The 12,021-nt window shown below is 36.9% G+C and overlaps 1 protein-coding gene across 1 annotated transcript in view; it reads right to left on the reverse strand.

Annotated features, from left to right (window-relative positions):
* Positions 1–12,021, reverse strand: part of LOC113079796 (protein sidekick-1-like) — a gene marked incomplete at its 3' end in the record, with an annotated part of 46,706 nt that overhangs the window by 12,818 nt on the left and 21,867 nt on the right. Inside the window, exons 3-5 of the mRNA XM_026252018.1 lie at positions 4,670–4,696; positions 2,224–2,335; positions 1,386–1,576 (exon numbers count right to left, since the gene is read on the reverse strand). Of these exons, the coding sequence (XP_026107803.1) occupies positions 1,386–1,576; positions 2,224–2,335; positions 4,670–4,696 (330 nt within the window). The remainder of the gene's footprint in view (positions 1–1,385; positions 1,577–2,223; positions 2,336–4,669; positions 4,697–12,021) is intronic.

Below are 12,021 nucleotides of genomic sequence, written 5' to 3' on the forward strand. Positions count from 1 at the left end.
AAGCCTGACACTAACATAAATCAGAGATAAAAATTAAGAACAGATAAATCAATTAAGAACAGATAATTGAGAAATTTGGAATCATGTTTTATGTCACTGTCTCTCGCAAAGAGACAAAGACAAATTTGGGCAATGAATTCAATTTTACAGAAAAACAATACAAATAAAAATGTTTTTAGGTCTCACACTTGCAGTTAAATTACATATTTTTTGTCAGTTAACCTTAATAATGAGCTTTGTGTGCTAATATCAACATTTGTTAAAAAATATGATATGACAATTATATTATTAAAAACACCAATATTATAAACAATGTTAAAGTAACAACAATATTTATAATTTCTATAAATAGTATACTATTTACTATTGTTACTATTACTAATATTATAATCAAATGAGATTACACATGAGAGATTATTGTTTTTAGAAATCTGTTCTTTAAAGCTTTGTGCATAACATTATTCTACTGTGTGTGTAGTTTATTATTTGTTTATTTTGTATTTATCATTTAAATGATTAATTGTATTCTTATAAAATCACAATAATAACTCTTTTATAATTAGAAATTATAGTAACTAAAATATAATGAAAACTGTATGTGAACATTATTATTATAACATTATACTCATATATTATTATTATTATACACGTAAGATATTATTATTAATGGTATTGTATAATGATTTTCTGTTCTTATAAATTTGTTCTTTAATGTTTTATACAACTTTTTCCCTGTAAAATAGAATATTATTAAGGGAAAGATAATAATAATAATTATTATTATTATTTAAAATAAACATAATTAAATATGACTAAAATAGGTAAAGTGATTTTCATAGAGGTTGAAATGACTCTTTCAAGTGTTACTCCACTACAATTTTGTCATTAATTACTCATGTCTTTCCAAACCTGTAAGACTTGTGGAGTAACCATTTAAGACACCAATCTATGTTTGCAGATCCTTCATTTTACCATGCTGTCCTAAAGATATGATAACACCAACATTTATCTCCTTTCACGCTGCTATTACAAAAGACTACAAATTATGTGCACTTTCTGTTATTAAGTAAATCAAATGACTTGGAAATAGGTCTGATGGCACTTCAGCTGATCCTAATGTGTAGAATTACCTGGTGATATGCTCATAGTGTGCTGTGACCGATAGCTGTAATGCCTGAGGCTCTTCTAAAAGCTCTTAGCTCAGCTAATACAGTGTGTAATTTCAGGTTTTATGTGCAGTAATGTAGTGCTATATCTATCAGAGGGCTTTGCTGTTCATCACTTCCCACTGAGTGGAACCATTAAGACGGTGGATTTTCTCTGCAGACGTGCAGCTGTTGTGTTGGAGAGAAGAAATGGAGCTTTTATTGGACGAGGTGTTTCACCTGTGATGGAGAGGAAGGCTCTGGCCTCCGCCGGCTTCACGCTGCTGTCCAAAAGTGAGGCTTCGCACACGTACATGCCCACATCGGCACTCGTTGGGTTGAGGATGGTCAAGCGCCGGCCGAAGGAGCCCACGCCACTGGCCACTTCCACCGTGTTTCTCCGCCACACCAAACTGAGCTTCTCAACCGGACTGGAGAAAAAACAACAGGTGTGACTTAAACTGTGTTGCTGCTAATTCTTCAAAATTAATTATTTTAATTCTTAAAAACTGCCAAGTAAAATACACTGTCAAGGTCCAGAAAAGTAAACAATTTGTCTCCTCTGTTTCTCTCCGAATGAATTAAAATGATTAAAGGTTTCAACAAATACATTTATAATATTACAAAAGATTTCCATTTCAGATAAACAGTGTTCTTTTTTAGAAAATAATCGATTTCCACAGAAATATTAAGCAGCACAACACCGTTTTCAGAACAAATTAGACTGATTTTTACAATACATTAAAATAGAAAACAAGATATTTTAAATGGCAATACTATTTCACAATATTACAGTTTTTACTGTATTTTTTGATCATACGACACTTCTTTTAAAAACAACAATAAAAAATCTTGCATATTCAAAGTCTTTAAATATCCATTTGTAATTAAAAAAAAAATTCTTCTGGAAAAACAGAAGTTTTACTTTAGCAGCTGTTATAATAATTCCATTGAAATGAAGGTTAAATGGAGTAAGACAGTGTGAATATCGATGGCTGTGAACCTGTCAGAGGTAAATGAATATCAAATGAACTCTACTCCTGCTGGGAATAGTGTGTGTCCATATATCCATACTCACCGCGCATTAGCAACACACTCCAGTGTGGCCTCACTGACCCCGGCCACCACTGTAGTGTTTTTGGGTGGGATTACAATCACTGGAGCCACAGGGTCCGCAGGGGCCTCTGAATCTAAACAGGAGAAAAGGTGATGGGAGAAAAGAGGCCTTTAGATCCACATTACATCTGACTCCAAAGTGCTGGTCTTTTAGCCTGGTCAAGTCGATTAAGCTAGTTTTGGTGGTCTCAAAAGTACCTCAAATCACCACAAACCTATTAAAGCAAACCAGCCTAACACTTTCATGCTAGGCAGCTTTAAACAGCTTTCACATAGAAAACATTTAGAGGGATCTGCACTAAATCAGCCAACACGTGTTTTGGTATTACAACTCCGAAAAAAGACAAAAACCAGGGAGTTGGGCTCTTCATGTTCTATGCTTGCCTGACACAGAAAGTTTTGAATAATTAATCTCTTGGCAGTGGTCCTGTAACATGCTCCAAACGGTGGGCTTCCTCCCTACCCCCTCGTGCGGCTGTTATGCGAAATCATTCTTGCATGAAAATATGCTTTTTACATTTTTAAAATGACCCAAGCACATCTCTCGTCTAGAAGTGAAAAAAATAAATGCTGCCTATTAAATCAGCTTCATTCTTTCCAGAGGAAGAATATCTAAAATATTGAAATTTTATGATAATGAGGATTTAAATAACTAAGTCGAATGCTACAATCAAGCCTTTGATGTCGAATTTGACGAAATGCATGAAGGAGCTGCTGAGCTCAGTCAAAAATGGGAACTTCGTGCGCTACTATAGGTGTTCTAAAAGAGACGGGGCTGCTCCAATTACAGATAGCATCTGATGTGACTTATTAAATATGTCAAGGACCGTACAGAGGCCATAACCACATATTCAGGACGGAGAGAACCAAATGTAATGGTTTAATTGAAAAATTGGCCGACCTGTAATCTGAATATTGTCAGTGACCTTTAATATTCACAAAAAGAATATTAAAGGTCACTGCTAAAGATTGCATTTCGCTTTATGATTTACGTTTGGACTTTGGGCTACAATTCCAACAAATATTACAATATTGCAGGCTTGAAGCATTTTTGGACAGAGCAGACAAACTTCTCCATGCCATGTACACAACATGTGGACGGATCCAAACGGACCACTGAAAATATCAATACATTTGAACAAATCGCAAATGTGATGCAAATATAAGCCAAATCTTGAATCCGGTGTAAATAGGAATGTGTTTCTTATAACTAAATCTCCTGCGGTCTTTAGTGTCGATAACAACTGAGACAGAAACAGATTGCGTGGGGCGCATGGGTCTCCCTCCCTCCCTCTGTATTTGCAGATGGGGCAACCCTTTGCAATACATTAAGATATTATTGGAAGACTCATATTTGTTTTTGGAGCAGCGAGAGTGAAAATCCTGTTTTGTGATCATATGTGAGGCGTGAAGCGTGTTTCAGGGGATCCTCTGGTTGCTTACTTCTGCTTCAATGGATAAGTTGCCTCACCTGTGGCCATGGGAGGCAATAATCTGACGAAATTCATCAGGGATGTGGTAAACAGCACAACTCCCTCTTTTTACCTCATGAACTCCATTGGACAAGCGAGCCAGACATCAGTTCCTCTATTCAAGAGCTTTGGGTTCCTCAACTTCATCCTTTATCTATGTAAATTATATTAAGTTTATGAATATTAGGTTACGTTATCTCCTTTTCTGTGTGTACTTGTTATCTCGTCTGAGGCTCAAACTCAAATAATTGTATTAGGTCCATTCCTGGGCTTCTGAATATGTTCTTTGAAAAGCTAGCTAAGGGTTTGAGTCAAAGTAAATCTCTGCATTACTACAATGGCAATTATTTTGTCTAACCAAGTCCACACAAAGGCACACTAAAAGTATATTTCCCCCCAAAATGAAAAATCTGTCATCATTTAAATGATAAATGATGATATAATTTTCATTTTTGAGCAAAGTTTCCCTTTAAGGGCTGTTGAATATGAAATGTTTATAGTATGAAAATCTACCACAAACTGCCTCTGCCTCAAGTCTGAACATTTATTATGAATTCATTAAACTGCTAGTAAATCAATTATTTCCCATGAATTATTTCCCATCCACAGAGCAGAAATGCCATTTAATTGAATTCTAGCTGTAAACTCCAAGATACGTACTTCATACAGGAGAACAGAGAACCATGTGTTAAGGACTAAATAAATCAAAGATTGGAGTATGTTTTACAAGAAAAACAATGCAGCCTCCTTCAAAAGTCCATGCTTAGTTTGGTGACGTGAAATTTAATAGAAATTTCTGAGTTTAAATTGTTTCTATACCAATTTTTTATTTTTTAAAATGTACTTTAATTTAGGTTAATGTATGCAAAGATGAAACAAAATAAAGACAAATGTTCTCCACTTATGTGGAATTTGCAACTTTCTAAGAAATCTTACCATGTGATCCACGGTACTTCTTGTTCACTGTCCGGCAGCAAAAGCAAAAAGAGAGGACAAATACCAGCCAAAAACAGTGAGTTTACAGTAAACATGTACTGTATATGCAAAGTGTAATTTACACAAGCAGAGCATGTTACGGCTTGAAGCTTTAAACCTAACTTTAAAATGTGAGCTCCATGATTGGTCAAAAGCAATGTTGTTTGAGGACCGGTAAAAGATGTAGGAACATTTCCCACTTGTGTAAAGCATATTAAGGTGTATTTCTTCAACTATGGGATATCCCTGTGGCACACTCTCTTTAGTTTATTCAATTTGTCTTCTAACAGAGGCAAAATGTACATACATACACTTTTTCATAAAATTTCCCACCATCTCGATGAAGGGAAATGATGGTTGAAATAAAATAATTATTTTTTTACTCTAACTCTTATATCATGCTTAGTATTTTATGTATCCTGATGACATACAATTCAATAATATTTATATCATTTTTGCACAATTTACCAAAAAATTTTCTTTGTTTTCTTATATTGAATGCATTTCTTATTTTAACTATAATCTCCTAACCAAGTAGACTAACTTAATAAAAATAATTAACATTTTTATTTATATATATATATATATATATATATATATATATATATATATATATATATATATATATATATATATATATATATATATATACTGAAAGTATGACTCTGGGACAAGCTTACAATAATAAAAAGACTACATAACAGTAATGTGAAAAGCATTAAATAAGTTTTAATGTGATCTTAACAAAAAGAAAAGGTAGTTTTAATTAAATAGACCTGGAACCTGGATAAAAAAAAAAAAAAAAAACACCCATATACAGCATGGACAATCTATACAATTACTAAATGTGACAGTGAGATCATAACATATTCCAAACAAGATTTAAAAAGGTTCACTGTGAACAATGACAATCTATATGCACTTCTATATTTGGGCCAGTTTTTACAGCAACACATCAACCCTGAGACTCAAATGGAGATAACGTACAAGTACATGACCTACACTTAATTGCATCTGAGATGTGAAGGGACATGCCAGAACAGCCTTTTCAAGGCTGGAAAGAATTGGGCTGAGACGATAAATAGTAGCAGAGAGGTGAAGACGTCCTTGTTTTCCTCCCCTAAATCTGTCGTTGCCTTAATTTACACAACCCCTAATGAATTCCTATGAAGCATGAAAAGGTGATCTGATACCACACTACACACAGACAGAAAAATAAATGGAAACAGCTGGCAGATTGACAGGCAAAAAAAAGATACTAAAGCTATAAAAAAATTCAGTGTTTCAGGGACTGGGGAAACTTCAAGGCACATGTAGGAGTTTCTTCAGAAGGTATTGTCACACAAACAGGGCCAGATGAGGGAGCCGGGTCTGCTGAACACAGCTGAGAGAATATGAGGAAATATGTGCATTTGTAGATAAAGCCCGGGAGACAAATATTTGCTTTGTTGTTGCCTGGAAGGTTTAGTATGGATGGTGGACGCTGTGTTTAGCTGTTAACAGAGAGGCGGTCGACCCGCACGCTTAGGACAGACACTATAGATAGATTTCTAGTAGAGCTCGGGCCTGTGAAAGACTAACACCTAGGAAGGAGGTTGGATTGACATAAGGAACCCGAGGGTCCATTAAATGAACCAGTTCTGCATCAAATGGAAGCTTATTCACATACTTGTTCCATAATTTATGGTGTTCAGGCGTACCTTTTGGTATAAATATTACAAATAAAAAAAGACAACATTTCGAATTTGGTTGTGCCGTATGACAGATGCAGCCCCCAAAAAGCAACATTCCCAAACAAGTGCATAGCAATGGAGTCTGATTCCATCGCTCTGACCTCATCCGCACCTCGTGCAGACAGCTGATGTGTGACTTCTGATTTGAAGTGCTGTTTCCAGCCTGCTAGTCTTGTGTTGAGGTCAACCGCTGGCAGGTGTTTTCTGGTGAATAAAGACAGAGCTGTGGCTATTCCAGTGCTTGTCAATGGCACATGAGGGGTTTGGTTCCTTGCGGGCTTGTTCTGCTTGTGTTCTGTCACTTCTTTAGCCAGGTAAGGAGGGGGTGATGGGGTCCGGGTTGTCCCTGAGGCCCTGCAGGCAGAAGATTGCTCTCAGGTCCTATTTAGACAGTGTCCACATAAATGGATTTGAACAGGATCGGTGTCCCAGACTGCTTTGCGTGTGTGAGGGCTTGATCCATATTCATTGTTAGTTTGTTTGACATCTCAGCGTGGACAGACCCTGCTGTGGCCTTCACTTTTCCTCTTGCACGTCTAACCCCACGGGCAATGTGCTAACTCATTCAATGTGGCATGTCAAAACAGGACAAGCTCGTGAGGGTTGGGACAATTCAGCAAAAAATGCAAAAAGTCATAAACATTTTTTTTCTATATAAGAAAGTTGACCACCTCTCTCAAGCTTTAAAAATGTAAAGGGCCACAAATTAATTTAACTGAAACTTTTACAACCTGACTCGATTAAGCATTAAAATGCCACAAGAAAACAACAGTATGTGCTTAGAAACAGATCATTTTTGAGTTGTTTGACAATGTTTTTTTAGACTTTGGCCACTAAATGCAACACAAATGTCTTTGGATGAAAGATGCTAGTTGCATAGTGCTTAAAGCCGTGTTAGAATTAAATGTTTACGGCCAAATGAAGCTGTTAGAAAACAGACAGACTGAGGATTTTCAAGAAGCAAAGGATAAAATAACATTTTGTCTGCCCTCCTTTACAAAACAATATACATTTATATATATCTATATAATGTGGTACGTTATTCACTAAAATAAGTTTCATCTTACCATAAACAAAAACTCACTCACTCTGCTGTTATTTAATAGATTAAATGCAATAGAATTTTACTGAATAGCACGTGGAGACACGTTTTGAATTAAAATATTTATATTAATCAAGGATTTATTGACTTTTAATGCACCTTAATTCAAAATGTACAGAAAAACATGCTCTCATATATATTTTAGTTATGATTATTTTATTTATACACTATACTATTTATCACTAATGTCTGAATTCAGTTTTAGTTTGGCTCTAGTTTTGTATATTTTCCAGTTTATATGAAAAGGTTCATGAATTGTCGATTAAAATTCATATACGGTAAATCCTTTTCACTGAACGTGTTAAAAATACGTTTTTTTAAGCGTCAAAATTTTATAAAAGTTATATTATTGTGTGCAGATTATCGGCCTACAGAGTGACGTCATATTTCCCCCCCTATATTCTGTTTCTAATTAAAATGCCACTACACTAGACAGCAAGAACGATAGACTGTACTTAAATACTTAACACAATCATATATATATATATATATATATAAATCTAAGAGCTGGTGTGGAAGCAGAGTTATTTTAAAGGACTTCATTACCAACTTTCTGAAATTGTGTTCAGGTAGCACATGGTAGGTCTAGGATAATTAGCCTGAGTGAGCCCCTGGTCTCTTTGAGAGTCTCACATTTCAGACATGCACTTTTATTGTTTCCCCACACACGGCAGGCAGAACTTCAAAGTAATGGACCTGAAAGTCTGCTCTGAGAAAAGCCAGTGACTACAGCACACCTCAGCCTCTTTCCGAGTCTAGCATGGAGAATATTTGATCATTATTCTGAGGAATGCATAAAACTGTCATGACAATATCTGCTTACACTACCTCATTACAGCAACAAACATTTTACTTTGCCATCAGGAGATCATGTTAATTAAAATTAAATAATTAAATTAATAAAAAACAATCCTATGCAACTTGTGTTGTATTGTCCTCTGCTGTCGTGCTCTAATTTTATTAATCAGTTCGGTTCAAGCGTGGAAATTTTGCACATGCCAAGAATGTGATGTGATTTAGCCTTTTGGTCTATCTCTTCAGCGCTGAGAACTTTGCAATAAAGAAGTTTAAATAAGAGAAAGTTTATTTCTCTGGGGTCAAGTGAAACACTTTCATCTTATAAAAGCACACCCTGTTCACTAAGCTGTCGAATGAGCTGTCAATCAACAGGTTTCCCCTGGGCATTCAGCATGAATTGGACAAAGCTGCAAATGTGCAATATGCCTTATTTCTGGTGTGACCTACAAAGAAGCCTTTCATTAAATAAATCATAGGGATATCCTCTTTTTTTGTTCCTCTCTTTCACGTTAATGGATCTCCATTTCCAAGCAGACCCCACTCAACTCGCTTTTGAGATTCTACTGCAACGAACGAGGTGCAAAAAGCAAGATACATTGTTAAGGCTTTTGTCAGCCAGGTAAGAAACTGCATTAGCTGTGGCCAGGAAACAATAGATGGGGACCGGACAACTCTTTAAAAATGGAAAGCCTCAAATAGCTTTTCTCCAGTCTCAGAGCTACAGGGTCTCTGCCATCTTAGATAGCACTTGGGCTGCTAAGCATTCTCTCCCCGTGAACTCATCTTATCGATTGACACTTGCATTTTTTTTTTTTGTAATGCAGACGGCTGAACAATAAACATAGCCATACACAATCCAGACTGTTCCGAGTCTTATTCTGAGTCCCAAATATCCCCATCACAACAACTGATCCCACCCTGCGTGACCCACAGTTCATCACACAGTGAAAGAGTGATGGGAAAAACAAAAAGAGGAGGTTGGACGCAGGAAAGTCAGCTCTGATGTTGAGACAAGGTGACCTTTCCGGTGCTCTGTGTCAATCAAGCTGAAAGACAACCAGAGATCTGGCCCCTAAACTTTAAAGAAGCTTGGTATTTCACCTGGACGAAGGGTCTGACCAGCTGTCTAGAGAGCTAGCAGACAGGCATGAAATGCTGCAGGATCAAGGAGGTCTTTAATACGCTATTAGAACGATATCTGTTAGCATACAAAAAAGTGGCTCTGACTGCACAGATAGATAGAAAGATAAAACGATAGACAGAACAATAGCAAAAAATAGACAGACAGACAGACAGAAAGATAGATAGACACAGACAGACAGACAAACAGAGATAGATAGATAGATAGATAGATAGATAGATAGATAGATAGATAGACAGACAGACATACAGTTTGAACTGAGGTGGCTGATGACATCAATGAATTGTCTTTAATTGAAAATTTAATGTTTATTATTGTTATTTAGCATAATTTACACACTTTTTTCCTATTTCATACCGTAAAAGTACTTTGACACAATCTGTATTGTTAAAAGCACTATATAAATAAGGGTGTCTTGACTGGCCTTGACATATGTGGTTTCAACAACCAGATGCATTTACACTGGTCCAGGATTTATTCTGTAGCGGTCTCGATTGCGTTTCGGAGGGCATTTACACCTGGTTTTTTCACGATCGGATAGCTATGTGATCAGACAAAATGCATGAAGTGACCAGGTGTAAACAGCCCTTAAGTCAGTGGAGAAAGGTGCCCTAGTTTGGCCATCTACTAGCAAGGGCCAACAAGGAAAGGCTAAGCAGCCAAACTGTGCCCCCTTGGGTTAGAGCGAGCAGCTCGAGGCGGTGCAGCAGACACCAGCCATACGCAGCAGGACAACACTTTCTGGCATGTCTCAGCAGTAATTCACTTCATCACAGCACCCCATCCGAGAGAGTGAACTCGCCAGGTGTAAATAAGCATCTAATTGGATAGTAAAATAATTCCCAGTCACTGAGTATGTTAATAAAAGTAGGTGAGGACACCTTTTTCCAATTAATGATTTAATTATGCTGCTTCAGTTGGAACGTACAGCACAGTTGGGGTCAGGAGAGTAGTTTAAAGCCCTGTGCAGATAAAGCGTATCCCCTCTCTGCTCTGATCAAAGGCTAGTTAAAGTAAAAAATCCTTCGTCTTCTATTCAGACTTTTGCTGAATAAATGTTTTGAATTGGCAGCTGGCCCCCGTCAAATTAATGTGTGCATGTCTATTTATCCAGAGAGTGGTCTTGCAATTCAAAATGTGCGAGAATGTCTGTGAAATAATGAGGACACCAACTGCTTTTGCACAAATTAATTAGTGTACAGCGCTGCGCATGAACAACAGAGTGCAGGATTCAGGTTAGAAAAACAGCCTGAACCGTTTCGAATAAATGCTTGTCCAGTAATCATCCAGAGAATAGACTTCTCCTTCAATGATTCAGATGGGCCGACAGCGTGCACAGCTGTAGCTCAAGCCTTTCCCCCCTTTCTTTTCCTTCATCTCATCAATATCTCATTCCTCTTATGCCCAGACTGGGTATTCAAACATCTGTGGCTCAAATAAGCATAAATAAATTACACATCTTTCAAGGTGCAAAAGCAAAACATACAGTGGAGTCCAAATGGCTGAGGCCACTACTGAAAATGCTCCTTTGCTAAATGTATAATTTAGCTAAAATTGCATCTTAAATTAGATGATCAGAATAGCAATAAAAAATATCCTTTTTTGCCTTGATGACAAAGAGCCTCTTGAGCTTCATTGAAAATACATCTGATTTTTATTACAAGGAATGAATGAATAAACAATCAAACTACATTAATATAAGGACTTGCAAAATTGTGGGAAAAAAATATGGCTATGTAATTGTAATTGCACAGTCTTACCATTATTAACTAAGCGTAAAGTCTTACAGATCTATTTGGTGAATGATAAAGTTGCTCCAGTTCTTCTGTAATATAAATAAGATCTAGTTAAATAACAGTAGGTTTTTTAACCACTGTTACTTCAGCTAAAAACATTCTGAACTGAAGCTCTGAATCGACTTCATCCCAATTACACTGGTTTCACAAAAGCAGGTTTTGAAATCATTATTTTACAGTGTCTCGCCCTTGTGCTTCCAGACACTTCAAGCAAATGAGGGCTCACTAAGACCTACTGCAGCATCATTGATAAAAAGAGTCAAGCACTACAAAAACCAGAATGAATAAGAGTGGTAAATGTCTGGAATCTGAATCCACACTGCCGGAAGGGGAGAGCTCGGGATCTGTCAGAGACGGCGGCTGCCTGATCTGAGTGCTGCAGGCAATCTCACAGGCTTAAATGTTACACTCCCTCAACACCAATCTTCAGTGTCAGAGGTTCCTCTCATACTCACCTCACCAGGGAGATCATTACGCAGTTCCATCTAGCAGCAAAATTACATGGCCAGCGCCTGTAAGAGTCGACTGGCTTGGAAATTAAGTTGCACAAGTACTGTGGAGTGAGGTGTGGTGGGATGGGAGAATAATACAATATGGATCCTCCCTGGCTCCTGACCTCTGGCTTTTCGCCTATGGAAATGTCTTATCTCTGTCAGGAGAAATCCCAAAGTTGTCTAAAAATCCAAAGCACATTACTAACTTAATAGAATTCTACAGCAAAGCACTGACTGATGTTATCAAGA

Source organism: Carassius auratus, unplaced genomic scaffold (assembly GCF_003368295.1).
Source record: "Carassius auratus strain Wakin unplaced genomic scaffold, ASM336829v1 scaf_tig00029227, whole genome shotgun sequence".
Lineage (NCBI taxonomy): Eukaryota > Metazoa > Chordata > Actinopteri > Cypriniformes > Cyprinidae > Carassius > Carassius auratus.